General features: G+C 35.7%; 1 protein-coding gene across 2 annotated transcripts in view; it reads right to left on the bottom strand.

Annotated features, from left to right (window-relative positions):
• LOC124595871 (organic cation transporter protein-like) overlaps nucleotides 1-20,999 on the bottom strand; it is a 321,547-nt gene that overhangs the window by 97,150 nt on the left and 203,398 nt on the right. For both annotated transcript variants that reach the window (XM_047134777.1, XM_047134778.1), the window contains 2 exons: nucleotides 16,826-16,969; nucleotides 15,703-15,843 (listed from right to left, as the gene is read on the bottom strand). In XM_047134777.1, the coding sequence (XP_046990733.1) occupies nucleotides 15,703-15,843; nucleotides 16,826-16,969 (285 nt within the window). The remainder of the gene's footprint in view (nucleotides 1-15,702; nucleotides 15,844-16,825; nucleotides 16,970-20,999) is intronic.

Genomic DNA, 20,999 nt, shown 5'->3' with positions numbered 1-20,999 from the left:
AAACCAATTTCCATAGATTTAGCTTTAAAATATTTTTAACAAAACAAAATATTTTCTTAAAAATATCTATCCCTCATTTTACTCTCTTAGGAGTTGAATTTCCAAAAGCAGTGAAATGTGTATTTTTTTCATTCCTAACAGAGAAGTCAAATACAAATGTTTATAGATTTAGCTTCAAAAATGCATCCATAATGAAATATTTTAATAAAAACTTTCATCCCCTATTTTACCGCCATAGGGGTTGAATTTCCATAAACAGTAAAACATATTTTTTCATTTGTGACCGAGAAGTAAAATACTATTCTTCATAGATGTACTTTAAAAATACTTCAAGAGTTCATTTTAATAGTTTATTTTTTAAAAAAAAGGTGCACCCATTGCTTCACCCTCCTCAGTGGTTAAATTTCGAAAAATACTGAACCACATATTTCTTTATTTTTGATTCAGAAACAAAATACCAATTTTCATAGGACCAGATTCAAAATTGCCTTGATAGTGACATAGTTTCAAAAACCCTTTCAGCCCTTATTTCACCCCCTAAGGAATTAAAAAAAAAGAACCTTAAAGAATGCCTACAGTATTAGATCAATACCATCTCCCAATTTCAAATTTCTGTTCCTAGCAGTTAGTGCTGGCTGATGATTAATCAGTCAGTCAGGACATTGCCTTCTACATATTAGCAGAATGTTGTGTCACTAACAGTGTTTGAGAAAGGGAAAGATGCAAAATAAGAACAGAGAGATCAGGACGAAGAGAGACTAAACAGAAGGAGAAGTCAGTCTTTATTATGTAAATCAGATACATATGGTGCAATGAATTGTCAGCAATAATGAACTTTTACCAATGGTACAAGTCCCTTGTCATTTAATACTTATGAAACAGAGAAACATTTTGATACCAATTGTCATTATCATAGTCAACACATTGATTGTATGCCTACTATAACACCAATGCTGCCTTGGTCTGCCCAAATTTTCTTTGCCTTATTGGTTTATTGCTTTTGATCTGCTTCCAGTCACCTCACAGTGGATAAATATAGGTCCTGTATGATTTTAAGGGAATCTTATACCATTCTTCCTGCAAGTTCAGGTAACAAAGGTGGAGATCAATAAGGATCACACACCCTTCTCTCCAAAGTAGACCATGAAGGCTCAATAACATTGAGATCTGGTGTCTGTGGTGGCCAGGGGAGTTGCGACGATTCATCCTTGTGTTAACAAAGGTAACACTGGATGATGCGTGCTGTGTGAACTGGGGCCATGTCATCTTAGAAAACAGAACCACAATTGGGAAACAAATATTGTGCCTGGGGATGGACCTGATCAACCAAAACTGTCATGTAATCCTTGGCAGTAATGCAGCATTGCATAGTAACCATAGAGCCCATGGAATATCACGATATGAGTGCCCAAATAATCAGTGAATGCCAACACATTTAATTATTGGCAGCAAACAATCTGCATCATAGGCTTGAGGCAGTGTATGCAGACATAAACTTGGCCAGAAGTTGGAAACAGTGTGAAACAAAACTCATCTGACCAAATGACTTTCTTCCAGATTTTATGGATATGGCACCAGATTTTCTGTTACTGGAATTTGCATCATTTTGTGTGGTTTCGCAATTCTAGCTTGCCCTGCAATTCCCAGCTTAAATTGTTTGGTGCTGAGAGGGTTCAAGAGTGTGACATTCAGTTCAGAAGTGACTTTTGCAGCTCTCGTCCTCTTATTTTTCAGCACAATCCTCTTCAATAACCAGCTGTCATCTTAATTCAAAACACACTTTTGTTTGTTTTTTGACTTTTCTGCTTTCCCTGTATGCTGTATACATCTTTGATATGATGCCTGTTGAAACACCAAACACTTCGCCTACCTTGGATAGGAAGGCACCCATCATAGAAGCATTGACAATTTGTTCACATTCAATAGCTCCAACATAATGCACTCACAACTACGCAGAACTCTGTTGTGACCATGACTGGCTCATGCAATGTATTGAGGGTATTGCATAGGGCCATTCATGGTGAGATACATTTACCAGTTAAATGGAAACTATTTCATAATAACAGTGATAATGAGACTGCTGCAGGTAGTAAATATTGATGTTATTATGATCTAATATAGTTTGATCACATATCATTCATTCATGAGAAGATTATATAGAATTTTGTGGGATTCATGAAACACACAACAGAACTTTCACACTGTGTCAGTTGGTATCAGTTACTGCTTTTATCATTCGTTCACATGACAGTAATTGACATTTAACTTGAAATAGTAAAGGGTGAACATTTATTTATTTATTTTAAAAAAATGTGCATGAAATCAGTTCTGCTCATTCTAATTAAAACTATTTAGAAAGGAACTCCTTCGACCATTGATTACATAACACATTAAGATTGCAGAGAAAAACCATTTTCATCTTCATGAATATGTAATCAAAGAGAATATTTATTGCTGAACACAGAATCTTCCACACAATCTCCATGGTCTTGGGTGTATTGTTTACTATGTTTGCTGTGGAATGTCATTAACTTTTGCTGTTACTCTCTTTGCTCCTCTATTTATTTGATGACATCAATAAATCATAATAAAATGATCACAATTTTCTAATATAACAAAAAGGATTGCTAGTGCAGAAGCTGGAAGACTATGCCTATGTTAACATGAAAACCTTATGGTTTCAGCAGGAAGAAAGTATGTACCATGCTACATAACAAATGGTGTAAGCAATTTTCAAATCCGAAATTCAGTCGTTGGACTCCTCCTGTGAAATTCAAAGCTATTTGACCTCAGGTGTGTGATTTATCTTACGATTGATCAGTGAAGCCAAGTTCACTCACATGAAAGGATTTCGATTTGATACATTTCTCCCACCCCTATTGCATGCAGGCTAAATACATCTTGTATGAACTAGTATAATTACCAAACTCAAAATGAGAACTGGAAGATAAACTGCTTCACAATATGCTTGCTCATGATTCCATATTGTACTAATATTTCTAGATTTATTCAACAAAATGGAACACATCATTCTATATTAAATACATAAACTGATTATTAAGCTGTATTACATGTTATATGTTACAGAACACCCTATGAAGAGTATTTTAAGCCTCAGATATGCATATAAAATTTTTTGTCAAACATTTGAATGTTGCAATCTGATACTAATTATTGTGTGAATTACACAGCAGTTAAAAGGGAAGTTCCAGTTAAGAGCCAAATAGAAGGTTCATGACTAAATCAGATTCAAGTATACTTAATATCCAGACTCTGTAATTAGTAGGAATATTTTTTGTTAACATTGAAGCCACTGATTAGCTAAATTATTTAATGACTACTAGGGTTTACTAGAATTTATATTTGCAACATCATATGTAATTAAAGAGAAATTATGCAGTCCTTTATTACAAATGTAAACATATACAGATTTTCAGCCCTGACAATCATTTTTAACTATATGGCTAATATTAAATGAAAGCATATTTCATTTGTAATTCAAATTTATGTTGGAAAAATGATGCAACTTACATCCTGCTTATAAATTAATCAAATGTAATTTGTATAGTTAATTGCTGCATATTATCTTGTTCGACACTTCTGAATTGTTTATTTCACAAACTACCTATACATACTCACCAGGAAATAATGTACCTAAATTACACTGTCCACAGTTTATCTCTGTGTATTAATTTTCTTTTGTAATTTTGTAAATTTGAACCTTAAACTATATTACTGATTGATACTAAAGTATAAATAGATGTGCAATGGCACTGTCATTGTGCTGATTGTGGCCCATCCTGAGAGAGTCAAGATGTAGTCAGTTTGTAATACCAATTTTTCATTGCTGCACACACCCACACAGAAATAAAAGAATTCATAGCAACTCCTGAACTTTTATTGATGATTTCCATGATGTGGCAAGATTCATACAACTTCTTACTGCAACATATTATGGACAACAGGATATCAGCAGCAAAGCAGACATGAAGATCTAAAAGTTGAGTATTGAATTCTACCACTGAGTTTACATCATCAAGAACTTTGCTGACATTTTCATACTTATTAGTTTCAGTTTAAATTTTTGGTACAAGCACTACATGTTCTGTACCTGCAGGAGGTAACGTTTTTATCATTCATTTTTGGTGAGACTACTTAAAGAGATTTCAAAGTGAACTTTACTATTTAGCAGTTTTGAATAATTATATTTACTCATGTTTCCAGCAGTAATGTTACAAAGTGTTGGTAGGAGCTGGGATGTGTATAAGACAGTTTGCAGTGCTAACATTGTCTGAAAGTTTTAGGTTTGCAAATGTTGGAACAATTTGTACTGTGGATGATTGTGGCCAGTTACTGAAAGGACCTGTGGACAATCCAATGGACGTTAATTGCCTGCCTGACCACTGCCTGGCATTGCAATGCAACAAAAAAGGTAAGCACTTTCATCAGTAATGTTTTTCAGATGGTTTTGCTAAGCCATGTTAGGCCATGTGTAAAACCTCTATGATGAATTTGTAGATTTTTTTTCAAAATGAGCATCAACAATGTAAGTGAGATAGACATGAGTGTTAGTATGGATCATAATAACAATGAAGTATAGCAACTTCAGTCATCAAATACAGAGTTAATTACTGAGGAGGAAGAGGATCGAGAAAATAATGCAAGCAGTATTTGTTCACCTTTTCAGGGATTTCAGCAGCCAGATCTATTAAAAGACCTTATTGATCAGTTAACAACATTCTTTGGTGACAAATTATCAGAACAAAATCTTGAGCAAACAGGAAAAGGTATAAAAGAAATAAAGGAAAACTTAACACAGGGTAATAAAAAACTTAATTGTACTGTTGAGAGAGCCGATGAAGCATAAGCTGAACTAGGTTCATTTAAATAATTTACTGATATGGAATTGAAAGCAATGGATGAGTGGGTTACTGTTATTGAGTTAAGATTAATAGAATCAAAGGAAATATTAATTAAAGAGACAGGAATGATCAGGATTTCAAGTATATTCATATACTTTTTAAGTTAAAGTCACAGAATTTAGATAAAAAACTGGAATTAAATAAAACAGAAATACAATAATAGAAAACAATAATTTACTGATACAGAATTGAAAGTAATGGATGAGTGGGTTACTGTTATTGAGGTGAGATTAATAGAAACAATGGAAACAATAAAGAAAGAGTCAGCCATTGTAAGTGGGAATGTTAAGGGTTGTAATAAGAATATAAATGTAGTTAACTTTATAGTCAATAAACCAGTAAGCAATTTTTACACTAATAATTTCAGTAATAATTTTTGTTTGGTAATACGTTCAATAGCATGATTTTAAAGTATTTCCCGCAAGATCATAAGATCCATCTGGTGGACTTTTTGTGTCAATGCAAAGATAGTTTCACACACAGCATACCAGATCATTTAGAAGACAAGTTAGTTAAGAAGTTTTCAGATGGAGAAGCTTTATCCTGGGCTAACCAACATGTTAACTCAGAGATGTCATTTGAAGATTTTGAAAATCTGTTTCTAACTAACTTTTCATCAGAGAGCAAGCAAACTAGGATTAAGAGTGAGTTTTTAAATTGTTCTAGTTACAGAGAAGGTAATCTGAGAATAAGGGAGTTCTGTGAGAGACAGCTAAGAACATTAGCACATTTGGATAAACCACTAGCTGAGCTGAATCAGATTGACACACTAAAATGTAGATTACCAAATAGAGTTCAATGGAGATTGGTCTATGGGCCAGATGATTCAACAGAGTAATTTTTGAAGTACGTAGATAAACTGGATAGGGCATGGGAGAGAAATGATGGATATGACACTAATAGTAATCAGTGGGACAGCCGTCATCAGAATAGGGGGCACTGTCATAATCAACAAGACGATAAAAACAGGAGAAGACATGGGAATAATTTCAAATGTAATAATTACAGCAATAATTATGACAGACAAGACAGAAGAGGTGATGACAGAGGTCATGATCTGAGAAACAGGCAATGGGGGAATGAAGAAAGGAGGAATGCAGATATGATAGGAGAGAACAGAAATAATAACCCAGTAAATGGGTAACTGTCTCATTGAGAGACTGTCAATCTGAGGTGAGAGGTAGATACAGAAACCAGGCTAGTCAGAACAGAGTTAGGACAAGGAGTTACTGTTCACAAGTTAGTTGTCATCAATGAAGTAATAGGGATTACCTTGTAAATAGAGTTGATTTTATAGAAAATTTTTGGAATAATTTGGTGGAGATCAAAGATTAAGAAAATAAAGGGAATCAGGAATTTGAATTTAGTGATGATGTGTTGATGAACCTTCTTGATGAATCTGGAGATAATATGTATCAACTAATGTAAGCAGTTTTAAAGATGTTGATGAATTTGGGTTGATAAGTTTGATGAATGATAAGTTGTGTCTAGTTTAGCTGAAACAGATGTGGTAGAGGTTGATTTGTGTACTAAAGGGGGGAGGGGACATAGTATGCTGAATGATGGTATTTGTGAACCTGATGGCACAAAAATTATTACTTTTGATGATGATGCTGAAGTTATTAATAAGATAGATTTTGATGTTCATGTTCATGTTAGTAGTAAGATTAATAATTTTGATGTTGATTTATGCAGAAGTGATGTTGATTTTGATGCTAATGAGGAATATAGCATCATGATTTGTAAGGAGCTTGATGGTACGATTTATGTTGAGATCAGTGATGATAATGCCAGTAGCAAAGTTTTAGGTCTGGGTGATGATATGGTAATGGATAGAGAAGTATATGAGAGTCAGGTCATACCAGCTGACATCAGTGACATCTTGACAATTAGTGATTACAAGCTTAAGCAGAACAGACATATTGGTGATAAGGTACTTGAAGTTATAGCTAGTGAGATTAATAATACAGAAGTTAGCTGTGATGTGCTTAGCGATTTTCAGGTAGATGATGAACACACACACATTCCGATTTGTAATTGCAACACAGATAATAAGATAAGCTTGAACAGTCAACACACACACACACACACAGAGAAACATAATTTGTCTGTACAAAAGAATATCGAAATTAGTTGTAAGCTGCCATTAGGGGCTTAAAGCCATCAGTTGGATCACCTATAAGTACTGAATTAAATTTTAGAGAAGTTGAAAATGATTGGTTATCTGAGAGTGAAAGTCTTGACAACGAAGACTTAAGCAGTCCCTATACTAACATCCAGATTGGTAATTGGAAAGGACTTAGTTTGATCAACACAGGTTGTCCAGTATGTGGTATTTCAGGTAAATTGAGAGACAGAATAAAACATATAGAGAATTACATTAAGTTTCCAATCACAGGTGTTAGAATCGAAGGAGCAACAGGCAAACTTAGCAAACTAATTAACACACAAGCTTTGATAACATTTAGCACTGGGAACACTAGTTTTGGTCTGGGATGTTTGGTGATGAAAGACTAAATGAACAGATATTGTTAGATATGGATTGTATTATGAAAGAAAGTGCTAGTTTTAGCTGGGAGAACATGAAATTATTGTTTGTTGAACCAAGGACTGGTAACAGTAAAGAAACAAAATTCCATATGATGTTTAATGAAAACTGTGGTAATCAGATAAGAGGAGTAGCAGTTACAGATTATACCAATTATTTTGATAACTATAAGAGTTTTTGTGATGATAATATTGTAAATCATTCATATGTACATCTCGTTACTGAAAAAATTAATGCAGCTGATAAGTTAAGTGTAGGAGAAAAAGATGACTTACGAAGACTTCTATAAGTTTTGCTATCAGAACCTTAAAAACATGAAAGAAATTGCGTTATTACAGAAGAGGTATGTGTTGTGACTCGCCGATCTTTCAAAGTGCCGCCGCGCAGTTACACGCGTCCTCTACATGCGGCGCTGTCTGCCAGCCATGCAGCAGCAGCACCACCTAAGCGGCCAGCCAGCCAGTGGCCGCTAGACTTGGACTCAGTTATGATTTGACTGTTAAAGTGTACACACGTCTTACTCTGTTTACTTGATCTGTGACTTTCATGTATTGCGTCTTCCTTGAAATATATTTGTTAAACTTGAAGTTATTACAGTATTATTAGGTATTGTATGGGGATTCAAGAAATTTAGAAATCATTTAGCTGGGCAAAAAGTAATTGTATACACAGATCACAAAGCCTTATATTCAGGAATGCAAATTATATCAAAGTAGAATTCTGAGAGGAGCAGTATATCTAAAACAGTTTTATTACACAGTAAAGTACCAGTATATCAAAGAGAACAGAATGTAATTGCAGATGCATTCATTATCTAGACTACTGATGTGGGGGAAGGGTGGGGTGGGGGGGGGGGGGGGATGAAGAAAGCAATAGGAATTTCATAATTATATGCATTCAGGGTCTTAAGGGAGAAAAAGAGATTACTAAAATTTGCAAATAGCTAAGGAGAAATCAGAATCATGATGATGATTAATGGAGGCTGGTAAAAAGTTATTTAGGCAAAAGGAGTTATGATACAGTCAAATATTACTACCAGGTATATAAAGGAATTTTGTTTAGAAGACACAGTGTAGATTCAGACAGTTGGAAAGTCTGCTGGCTGGAGCAACACACTGACAGCTTATTAAATACATACACCAGAGCTGTGGTCACTTGGCACTATGAAATGTATTTAAAAAAGCCAGGAAAACGTCTAATTTAACAATATTAGTAGGAGAGAAAAAAATGCTTAGTTTCTTGTGACAGATGTCAAAGGTTTGAGACTGCAAATCAAACACATAGAGGTTTCATGCAAAACGTTATAACAAAGAACAAGCTAGAACTCATTCGAGTGGAGTTATTTGGACAACTGCCTCATTCAAAAGAGGATTATAGTTATTTATTTGTAACGGTAGATTTATTTTCAAAATTAGTTAAACTTCACCATTTGAAAAGGCAACTAATAAAAAGATTATTCTTAGTATTACTAAAGATTTCTTTCAAAAGATAGTACACCAAAAGCTATTTTGTCATATAATGGAAGCTAGTTCACATCAATTGTTTGGAATGATTTTGTTAGAGAAAGGAATATGAAGCACATAATTATTTCTGTTCATTCACCTTCACGTAATCCAACAGAGAGATATATGAGGAAAATGGACACTTATGTAGAACATTTGTAGCAAAGATCGCACTAATTGATATTCTTACATCAGTCAGTCTGAAGATAGTTTGAACAGTTTACAGCACTCTACAACTGGATTTTCACCCTATGAAGTACACTATGGCAAAAACCTACTAATTTATTAAACAAACTGATTAGTTATTCTGTTAGTACAGAGTTGTCTGTAGATGAGAGAGAAGAGATGGCTAGGAAAAATATGCAGTTATGTCCCAGTAAGAGAAAGCATAGACATGATAGAAACTTGGAAGCTATACAATTTAGAGTAGGAGACTTGGCATTGACAAAAGTTATGAGAAATCTAAGCCTATAAATCAAGAGATTAAAAAATCTGTTGTCATTTATATAGGACCACTTGAAATTTTAGGAATTCCACATCATAATGATTACAGACTTGGAAACTGTTTGGACTCAGGAATCTTACACATTTGAAACCATACCATCAGTAATGTGTGTGAAAACTGAATTTTTGTAATCAGGGGGATACACACTCTTTGTGGTTATGTGTGTGGCTTACGCAAGGCCCAAGCCATATGATGTTGTATCTTCAGCTACACTTTATCAATGTCACATCTACACACACATGCTCAGATACACAGTGGCTATTTAACCATTATCTATGATTAAGTACATGTATACTCGAATGATTTGATAATTTGTTTATTTCGTCTTGTAAAAGTTTTGGATCAGTTAATTTGAGATTTATATTGGATATGAAGTTCACTACTTGATGTGCTCTATACCTGGTGAAAAAGTGTCAAGTTCAGAATGCACATTGATGCAATAAATTATATTACAGTTATACACTACTTATAACTTTACAAATATGGTATCAGTAGATTCAGTAAGACTTTCTTGTTCATCTTTGCAATCTTTTCAAACCATTCACACAATATTTTTCCACAGGTAATATCCATAGACACCCTATAAGTTCTATAGACAAGAAATATAATACAAATTTTTCAGCTTTTTGAAAATTATCTTCAATGAAGCTTACAACTAAATTTGAAACTGAATAGTTATCAAGAAGACATAAATTTTTGAAACAGGCAAAACGGATATTACATGTAAACAAACCTCTGACTGCTAACATTAAAAAATAACTACGTTACTTTCAATGAGAAACTAAAAGACAAAAGTTACAATAGTGAAATAATGTTGAAACATTTATTAGATTATCTTTTGGAACTTAATGCTCACTCAAAAACTTAGGAGACAAAGACAATGAAATGCATCCTAGTTTTTGTCAGCTCTACCCCAAACAGAAAATAGCCAAATCTGAAATATGAAAATTGCTTTTTGTAATTCTGAATTCAAAAACACAGTTGGTTCTCAAAGCTGGTCACATCAAAATTACTGCTATTATTTGTAAATCCTGGTAGGGAACATAAAACAGATGTAATGTATTCATAGAAACTCCAAAACTGCAAAACACCTGTTTGACTATCAGCGAGGAAAACATGCCCAAATCAAATTAAGTATACCTTTGTCAACACAATATATACATCATATTCCTATAAATAATTACCAGTAGTTACTGTAGGAATTATTCTCAAGCACTATGTTTCACAATGTTTTAGTTTTTAAAATGATATTAACCTGTCTCAAAAGTCTATAAACTAAAACCAGAATAACAACTCCAGCCTGAACCTGGAAGATTACGAGATCTTTGACATATTGAGACAGACGATGCACTTTTGTTGCCAGGGACGCATGAAAGCGGATGTTTATTAAAGGATCACTCTATAAACTGTTGTCATCATTAATATACGTGAATACTGTAATCAGTTGTGAAAATGTATCAGAATCTACAATTAAACCATCTGATGGAAAATGACATCATGTCAAAGATTATTTATTTAAATGCAAACAGCAACTTAAACCTACTACCGGAACCCATTTTTAAAAGCTTGCTTAAGAAGAAGAAAAAGCGGCAGCTTTGGGAACTATCATCAAAACTTCATCATCAAAGAGCTAAGTACAACTGACTCAGTTATGCCTTCTTCACTTCATCCAAATTTAGATACTTTAGGGTACAAGACAAGTACCAGGATCTGATCATACCAAAAAGATGTCCGGATGGGTGTATGAACTGACATTAGATACAGTTATACTCTTTATGAAGATACGATGCCTATCATAGCATGCTAGCAGAAGAATACTATGTCTAGTGAAGGATTAACCAGGGATTGTGTTGGGAAATTGGTATGTAAGACCAAATATGAATATAATGGAACCTTCCGAGTTTATTTGATAAAGTATCTGTGCTATGAGACTTAAGTTGTAGAAGAGAGATACATATACTTACTTGTTTTCATCATAATTTTCAAAGTCCAAGCTGAACTTAAATAAAAAAAACTACATATATATATGAACAATTGCCTCAGTGATTTATGACATAATATAATATCCTTTGCTGTGCTTGTTTTGAAGGTAGGAACTGAGTTGACCTAATTTTCTGAATACTTTTGGTAAACAGTTTCATTTGAAGTTGTTATATACTACATTATTGAACAGAAGGACAAAAGAAGGAGTGACAATGTCAAAGATGTGAAACTTCCTTGAAGAAAATACTACATAATGAAAAGCATGTAATACTGTTTGTCAACTTGCATTTGTAATTTATTACATGTGTTTGTTTGTGGATACGTGTATTCACAAAGAACCTTGTCCAACAGTAAAAGTTGCACAAGCCTCTTTGGGGGTGGTGGTGTTACAGCATACCCTCTGAAGAGCCATTTAAGCCTCAGATATGCATATAAAATATTGTCAATCATTCAAATATTACAATTTGATACTAACTGCTATATGAATTATGCAGCAGTTAAAAAGGAAGTTCAAGTTAGGAGTCAAACAGAAAGCTCATGACTACATCAGACTCAAGTATGCCTAATATCTAGACTCTGTAATTGGAAGGATTTTTTTTTCTTAACACTGAAGCCACTAATTAGTCAAATTCTTTCGTGACTACCAATGATCACTTGAATTTAAATTTGCAACACTGCTTTGTAGTAACCATGTAATACATAAAACTGATCCAACTAATACAAATATGGCTTTATTCATAAACTTCTGAACAATAACAGACGTAAACCTCTTGTGAATCCACCTATTATAAGACACTGAAGAACATGTGAGTGGTACAACTAGGTGAACAAAGGGAGGGTAAGTCAGCTCTGCTCCACACATGTATATGCACCAGTAGCTGGCAGACAGCACGGCAGAGACTACGCCGCATGCACATCACTCACAGGTGGCCTCCAGTGACCCCCCCCACTGATACAGTTGACGTCCGATTCAAACACACACACACAGTGAAACCACACACACTCAGTGCACTAACACTCGCATGCACTGGTAGCAGCACACAGAAGTTTGTAACTAAGGAGAAATTTCAGCCCTAGCAATAATTTTGAACTATGTAGCTACTATTAGATGAAAGCATATTTATTTTGAAACTCCCAGATATGTTAGGAAAACAACAGAATTTAAATTCTGTGTATAAATTAAAGAAATAGGTATTATTGCGTCTCATGCTTCTAGATTGTTTATTCCACCAACTACCTATACATACTCATCAGGAAACAATACACCTGAATTACACTGTCCACATTTCATCTCTGTGCATTAATTTCCTACTGTAATTTTGTAAATTTGCATCTTAAACAATACTGTTGGTTGATAGTAAAAGTATAAATAGATGTGCAACAGCACTGTAATTATGCAGATCATAGCCAGTTTTCAGAGAGTCAAGATGTAGTCAGTTTGTAATGCTAATTGTCCATCACTACACACCACCTACCCAGTAATAAAAGAATTATTTGCAACTTCTGAACTTTCACTGATGCTTTCCACAATGTGGCAAGACTGGTATAGTTTCTTACAGCAACATGTTACGGACAACAGGACATCAGCAGCAAAGCAGATATTAAGATCCAAAAGTTGAGTATTAAATTCTGTTGTCGAGTTTACATCATCCAAGAACTTTATTGATCATTTCATTCTTATTGGTTACAGTCAAAATTTTTGATACAAGCACTTCATGTTCTGTACAAGATGAAGGAACCATTTTTATTAGTCATTTTGGGTGAGACCTTAGTGTCATTTATACATGTAATTTGTTCCTTTTGCTTTTTATGAATTGGACATAAATTTAAAATTTCCTATTTCCTCGTGATGTTAGGTCTAATTCATAGCAAGCATAGGGATCTATAAACTAGTTATTCCATTTCCACAACTGAAATCATTCACAACAATAAATAATCTGTATATGTGAATGTAGATTTGCCTGGCATGTACAACTGAGGAGATCTTCTCCGACCAGGTGGCTGCAATGTAATTCTACAACATTTCCATGAGTTACAATCTCATCATTTTCTGGCAAAGTGTCAAGATGGAGTGAGCATCCCATATATACACCAGAGTGTATATATGGAATGTCTCTTTGCAGCCTTCCCACAGGCACAGGGACCTATGATCTGTGGTGGGTAAAGCCGGCTGCCTTTCGACTGTCAGTGCATTTAATCTTGCTCAGACTCACTAAGTGTCAACTGCTGGATGCATTCTTGGCTCATAGCTGCTAGTGCTGGATTCCATGCTTAACATAGCTGGTAGTTCTCGCCCCTATTGATGAGAGTGTCATGGTGTCGTATCTCAACTGATTCTTTGATGGTGTTCTCCCTAAGCCACTAGCTAGGCACAACATTCCTAGTTCTCTCAAACTTGAATATATGTCTCTCATTGAAGCTGTGCTCTGGCACTGCTGATTTATCTTTATGCCTCAAACATTTGGATCTAATGTGATCAATGCAGAATTGCAAGACATAGTGCTGTGTTTGCCCAATGTTCTGGTGGCCACACTTGCAAGAGATGCTATGTATACCAGATATTTGCAGTTTTACTTTGTTTCTTTCTGAGAGTTCACACAATTTTGGCTGAGGGAGACCCACTATAGGGGATAAAAGTGAATTTCTCTTCCATTTTCTCTACTTCACCTTTACAAAAGGCTGTAACATTCATTTTCTTCAATACAATCTGATTTGTGTTTTGCTACACCCATTTTGGTGAAATACATCTCTAAGCTGTTGCTGTCTTTGTCACAAATGGCATGTGCCCTGTGGGCTAGAGTTGTTAGAAATGTGTACCACTGTACCATACAATGAGAGCTTGTTGTGGGGAGGTACAGATATGTATGGGTCTCCTTTCTGTAGACAGCATGTTCTACTGTACCCTCTGATTTTCTTCTTACTAGAGTGTTCAAAACTGGAAGTCATCCTATTCTGGCTCCATAGTGAACCGTATTATTTGATAGGTGCTGTTCAGGTGGACCAGGACCTCATTCAGAGTGTCTCTGCCATGTTTTCACACAACAAAGGTGTCATCCATGTAATGGAAGAAGTGATTATGTTTGAGCTGTGTAATTTTTAGTGCCATTTTCTCAAAGAGCTGAGGGAAAATGGTGAGCCCATCACTGCTCCATTGACTTGTCCATAGAACTCCCAATCATATGTGAAGTAGGTTAGTACATACACTGAAGAGCCAAAGAAACTGGTACATCTGCCTAATATTGTGTAGGGCCTCCATGAGCATGCAGAAGTGCCACAACACGACATGGCATGGACCCAGCTAATGTCTGCAGTAGTGCTGGAGGGAATTGACACAATGAAACCTGCAGGTCTGTCCATTAATCTGTATGAGGGGGTGGAGATCTCTTCCGAACAGCACATTGCAAGGCATACCAGATATGCTCAACAATATTAATATCTATCAAACACAGCACTGCATCTTGCAATGCGGCATGGAATACATTAGATGTGTATTTCTGAGATATAAAGATAAATCAGCAGCACCAGAACACAGCCTCTGTCAGGAGCATATGTTTGAATTTTAGAAAACAAAAATGTTGTGCCCAGCTAGTGACTTTAGGGAGGGCATCATCAAAGAATTGATCAAGATAATTCTCCATGACAAACTCATAAACAAGGATGAGGGATGGCCGTTAAGTTTGGCATGGAATCAAGCATTATAAAGGAAAAAAAATCTGTGTGTCAAGAATGCACTCAGCAGTTGACACTTCATGCTGGCAGCTAAGTTTGGCATGGAAACAAGCATTATGAAGAAAAAAAGCTATATGTCAAGAATGCACTCAGCAGTTGACACTTCGTGCGTCTGGGCAAGACTGAACATACCAAGAGTTGAAATGTGATGTGCTGTTACCTCCGGTTGGCAGACCCTGCACCTGGGGGAAGGGGTGAGGACAGACAGCTGCCACTCAGGTGTTATATGGAACACCAGCTCCATCTTGACACTTCACCAAAGGATGGTGATAATGGAACTCATTGAAACATTGAGGAATTTTGACACAGCCAGCTGGATGGCAGACCAAGAAGATTTAATCAAATATAAGCTATACTTTCCTATTTTATACATGGATTAAATAGATAAAATAAAATGACAGTTCATAGTGTTGCTTCATGCTACAGCTGACACAGTAGCACCAGTATACCAGTATCTCACCAGTTCTATGAAACATTTATCAACTATGGCATTATTGATAAAATTCACGGTACCTGATCAATTATGCTGTAGAAGCCATCAGAAAATTCAAAATGCTCACAGGCTGCTATCAGTTTGCTATCACGGGCTTCATAAGATGACATTAATGTTGCATTTGAGTCTATACTGGATTTGCAGGGTTGTCTTCTTGTTCCCTGTAATAAAAACAGGCACAGTGAGTATGCTTAACAGAGGCAAGTATTAGAAAATAATGTTAATGGAACTTGTACAACTCTAACTAAAGTGACAGCATTAAAAAAATATTGCTTTTAGAACAGGAATGCACTTCATTCAGGAGAAAAGAAACAAAATACTGTATATCCACCACTTCAGAAAATGGAAGGACTCCAATTAAAATGCTTCTCTACATAAACCGCACAAAATTTAGGTGAGAAAGAAGGATGAAGAAAAACAATGAAGGAAGAGGTGCTAAATTATCCAAAACCAAAGGAAAGTATAAGAAATTAATGAATAACTTATACTATAAAGGAGGGTATGGGAGACAGCAGCCGGCTGCTGTGGACGAGTGGTTCTAGGCGCTTCAGTCCAGAACGGCGCTGCTGCTACGGTCGCAGGTTCGAATCCTGCCTCGGGCATGGATGTGTGTGATATCCTTAGGTTAGTTAGGTTGAAGTAGTTCCAAGTATAGGGGACTGATGACCTCAGATGTTAAGTCCCATAGTGCTTAGAGCCATTTGAACCATTTTTCTGGAGACAGCAGGAACACAAAAGTGTGATGTTTGGGGTGAAACTGTATTAGAAATATGAGAGTATAGGAATAGAAATCAGCATATAATATCACGTCATATATATCTCTGTAATTTTTGTTCCCCTCTTTGACATCATAACCTGCATGGTACAAAATATCTTTGTTTTTCATTTTTTTCCCCTTTATCACTCAGAAAAGAAACCTCATTTAAAAAGCCTGGGACCTATTACCAGTCTTCCTATCACTTTAAGAAGTGGCCAGTTTCAGTGTCACCTGAGAGAAATGTTTAGCAAATAATGAACTAACAAATTATTGTACATCAAAACATATGCACAAGGAAAATAAAGTTTAGGAAAAATTGTTCTGCACAAATTGGACTACAAAATGGTAATACAAAAGAGACAAGCTCAAAGATTTCATACATTTACCTGATCAGTAATATTGTAGTTATCACTGGGTATACCTGGTTTGTCATAGAATACTGTGTCTTCATTCTTAGAAAAGTATGCAGGAGGAGTCTGTCCCATATTAGTCAAGTTATGCACACCACCATGCGAACTATTCATTGGATCCTACAAAGCAAAACAACATAAAATAATTTAAAATTATTGTAGAGCAGCTGATTATATATTAATTTAATTGGTATATCTGAACATATTGACTAATTACAATACTAAATAATGTCTAGAGTTTGATGTACATTTGATATCAATCAGCATTGCTGGGTGTAATTTCATTTATATTTGAATTTTTTGTGGTATTTAAGTATTATGAGGGATATTTGAAAAAGCAAGAAAAAGTGACAACATGGGCATTAAATTCCTCATTATCTTCAAACCATTGTCTGCCAGCCATTGTTTCAAGTGCAAGAAGAGGTTTATTCATTCAATCATACATTGTATTCTATAAATTCCTTCATGACAGAGAACCTCCGTGGATGTGGAAAGAGTCAAGCGATACATGAACAGACAGAAGCAACCACTACTGGCTACTTCTGTGTAGCACACTAATGGCAGACAATGACTAGCACTAATTTAATCAAACTCATAATTGTGGTAATTACTTCATAGATGTACAATAGGAGGAAAACGGCTACTTTTTTTTTGGGGGGGGGGGGGGGGGGGTTAGATGGTTCCTCCTCCTATATTTCTCAGCTGTTGTTTTCACCTACTACTTCAAAGCATTTATTTTACTTTATGCAGGCCACTATGAGGTTTCTATGTATTGGTAAAGTCAGGACCTATCTAATACAAATATTAGAGTTACACAGAAGTTACATTCTTGTGGCCAAAAATTCTGTTAATTATAAGAGTGGCTAATGAGGTATTCATCTATTTTGTTTTTAAATATTTTGAATTTTGTGTCTGATATCTATTGGCAACTTGTCATAGATTTTGCACCAAAATATAAAACTCCGCTTTGAATACTAAAGAGGGGTCTGGTAGTCTGTTTGGGAATTATTTCTACTTACAGTATTGTGGTTGTGAATTGCAGAGTCCATCATTAATTCACTCTTGTCATTAATAAGCCTAGCTTGACGACAACACAAGGTTGCATGAAACTATGCTATTGAGCCACTGATAATTGTGGTAGTTACTTTATAGACCTATGGTAGGAGAAAAACAGCTAGTTATGTGTGTGTGTGGGGGGGGGGGGGGGGGGATGTGCAAGTCATTGTTGAAACAACTAAACAGTTTCAGTTTGTTCCAACTTTGAAGGCCAGAAACTAGTATTTGAATGTATTTTGAGGTAAGATGTTATGTCAGTAGCATATAAATAAACTTAAATATGAAGTGAGGAATGGAGCAAGTTGTTCACTTCTTGGGTATCTGTGCTGCATATTTTATTTGTGTGGATTATAAAAACAAGCAGCAGTTTCAATTATGGTAACAGTGCTTTAAGCATTACTGCATCTTCCTTCCTTATTGCAACATCAACTGTTTTAGGATGAAATTTCAATTGTTCTTGCAACATTCTCATATAGCTGAAAAAACTTCTTGGGTATACCACAACAACTATTTCAGGAAATCTATTGAGCAGCTGATCTGGCATCTTTTCTTTATCCAATCTTGAAGCTGAACACATCTCTTATTTCTTTTATTATGTAGCAATTTCTTGCAGAGATGATTTAAGTCAACCAGTATTCGTGCGGCTGCCAAAACTTTGATTTCAGATAGAACCATGTCTGAAATCAAAGTGTTACTCACAAAATGATGAAACTCTGCACACTTGTGTCAAAGTGTCTACAGTTCAGATTCATGAAATCAATTTCACAACCTAGTGTCATGATGTAAGCAAACCTTTAACTACAAATACCTTCAGGGGGCATACATATTAGCATGTAAGTGTAAGGATCCCTCAGTCCCTGAAAGCGCTTCTGAAAAATGTTCAGTTATCACTTTTACACAATATTCTTTACATATACTTCTGTAGAGTGTGTACTATTTTCACTTTAACTGTCAAAGGACAGAACTGAGTGAAAGTGTGCAAAGTATGCTAGCAATCTTGCCTGTAGTTCAAAATAGTGAGAGAGATTTCTGAGGACAAAGGAAGCGGAACTGAGCTTTTGGTTAAATTATTCACAAGTTGATTGCACTTCTGTTAACCCTCAAGTGGATGTGCCATTTTTTATAACATCAGTGGGCGTGTGGCACACTTTGTAAAAATGTAAAGAACAGCTGTCTTTATGTTGCCAAAATAAACGCATATCACAGTTTAACCTTATTTTAATCAAACAATGACAAAAGAAACTTACATTATGTGAGCTAAACCACTGTTTAATTAAACAATAATAAAATAAACTTTCATTACATCACTCTGTTGCCATGTAAAAGTGTTACCCCACAGTAATGTCCCACTCTATGCATTAAGCAGTGCAGTTGCATCAGATCCTAGCCAACTGCTTATTCAAATGCTAATTACCTCTTAGATAACTGTGTCACTGGGGGATTATACTGCCAACTCAGGATCTCGGTCATTTTCTTGCATGGATCGCAAATTTTTTCTCAGCTAGCTTGCTGTTTATTTTATATTACTGCTGCTCACTTGGATGTATGACATCGCAACATAGCACTATGTTAGCTGAAGCAATAATGACGGAATATGTATGGGCTTGCAAATTTTTAAAAAACGATGGAATGGTACAAGACAATGTTCGCAGGAGAGCTTCTGTAAAGTTTGGAAGGTAGGAGACGAGATACTGGCAGAAGTAAAGCTGTGAGGACCGAGTGTGAGTCGTACTTTGGTAGCTCAGATGGTAGAGCACTTGCCTGCGAAACGCAAAGGTCCCGAGTTCGAGTCTTGGTCGGGCACACAGTTTTAATCTGCCAGGAAGTTTCATTGTTATTTGTGGTTGGCACACTTTATATGTAGGCGCACCTACTCAAGGGTTAATAGTTGCTGGATACAAGCTCATGGCTAAAGGGTCACAGGTTAAGACGTTTCCATCAAGAATGCTGACCTCCTTGGTTAGTCAGGGGGCATTACCAGTACCCATGTTTCACACAATTTGTGGTATCTGAGCCATTTGTGATACATCCATATAAATAGTGGTGCATCCAACATGAGTAAAATTAATCAGTCCACTTGTTGCGTAATTTTAGGGGTCTGCATACTGTGCCTCCCACTTTGCTCTTCATTGTGCACATTTTTACAGCTATTTTTAAAGTCTTGATTCCACTGTCTAGTCTTTCCTTCACTCACTACTGTAGACCCAGAAACCAAGTACAAGCAGACTTCATAAAGTAAGTTACATTTTAATATGGCATACCAAGTGACTTTTCTCGAATGTGCACTATACTTCAAAGTGATGCAGATAATTGACACTACTTTCAACACGGTCACCAAGTATCTGTAAACACTGACTGGAACATTCTACCATTCATTCAGTTACTCGTCAATCTGTTCCTTGGTCACAAAACAATTTGAGAATCATTGTGGGAACATACTCATCATCGGAAAATGTCTCTCCCTCCTGCTGTTCTTTCAGCTTGCTGAAAAGTTGTAAATTGCATGGTGCAAGATCTGGACTTCCTAATCAGCATCACCCACACCTGTGCAACCTTGGTCAATTGGCTGCACGCAACATTGCATTTGGTCCATATACCACCAAAATATTATGGAGAATCTGTGTGCAATTTAGATGTTTTGCCAAGTATCATACTGTTCCACATCCTTCAGCTTCAGGGTATGTTTCCAGTTGCTGTGTAATTTCAATTGCACAGTGTGATGCATCTGTTATCTGTACTGCAACAGACCTGTGTCCATAGGAAACCCAGAATATTTACTCTCTTTTGACAATATGCCACTATTGTTACGCAAAGGTCTGAGCATGAGGTAACATATGTAGCTTACAATCAAATCTACATGGCTACTCTGCAAATCACACTGAAGTGCCTGGTAGAAGATTCATTGAACCACCTTCACACTAATTCTCTATTATTCCACTCTCAAACAGAGTGAGGAGAAAACAAACACTTATATATTTCTTTGTGAGCTCTGATTTCCCTTATTTTATTATGATAATTGCTTCTCTCTATGTAGGTCAGCATCAACAAAATATTTTCACATTCAGAAGAGAAATTTGGTGGCTAAAATTTTGTG

The sequence above is a fragment of the Schistocerca americana genome, chromosome 2, assembly GCF_021461395.2.
Source record: "Schistocerca americana isolate TAMUIC-IGC-003095 chromosome 2, iqSchAmer2.1, whole genome shotgun sequence".
Taxonomy (NCBI): domain Eukaryota; kingdom Metazoa; phylum Arthropoda; class Insecta; order Orthoptera; family Acrididae; genus Schistocerca; species Schistocerca americana.
This window is presented reverse-complemented; position numbering and strand designations above follow the sequence as displayed.